This window comes from Acanthisitta chloris, unplaced genomic scaffold (genome assembly GCF_000695815.1).
Source record: "Acanthisitta chloris isolate BGI_N310 unplaced genomic scaffold, ASM69581v1 scaffold27072, whole genome shotgun sequence".
In the NCBI taxonomy this organism is placed as follows: Eukaryota; Metazoa; Chordata; class Aves; order Passeriformes; family Acanthisittidae; genus Acanthisitta; species Acanthisitta chloris.
Window position 1 is genome coordinate 306 of NW_008661445.1, and position 397 is coordinate 702.

General features: G+C 63.0%; 1 protein-coding gene across 1 annotated transcript in view; it reads left to right on the plus strand.

Moving 5' to 3' along the window:
- MFRP (membrane frizzled-related protein) overlaps nucleotides 1-397 on the plus strand; it is a gene marked incomplete at its 5' end in the record, with an annotated part of 2,192 nt that overhangs the window by 212 nt on the left and 1,583 nt on the right. The window contains 2 exons of the mRNA XM_009070242.1: nucleotides 46-171; nucleotides 291-366. Coding sequence (XP_009068490.1) covers nucleotides 46-171; nucleotides 291-366 — 202 coding nt within the window. The remainder of the gene's footprint in view (nucleotides 1-45; nucleotides 172-290; nucleotides 367-397) is intronic.

Genomic DNA, 397 nt, shown 5'->3' on the forward strand with positions numbered 1-397 from the left:
CCAGAGGGACTCCCCACCAGCCTGGGTGTCGCTGCCTGCGTGCAGAGAGCTGTGCCTGGGACGAGCATCCGTGCGACCAGGGGCTGTGCCTCCACCTGGGTTTCGTCTGTGATGGATTCCACGACTGCAGGGACAAGAGTGATGAGGCCAACTGCAGCCTGAAGCACAACGGTGGGTGGGGTAGACACCCATCTGCAGCCCTGTGGCACCCAGTCAGGGATGGGCAGGAGTGGGGACAAGGAGAGAAGGGAGAGGGACAGGGGTACAGCTGCCTGTGTGTGTCTCTCCAGAGTGTGGAGGGCCACTGACTGCCTTGGAGGGGCACTTCTCCACCCCAAACCATCCCCAGCCATACCCACACCAGCAGGTGAGAGAAGGGGATGGGGCAGGATCAGGG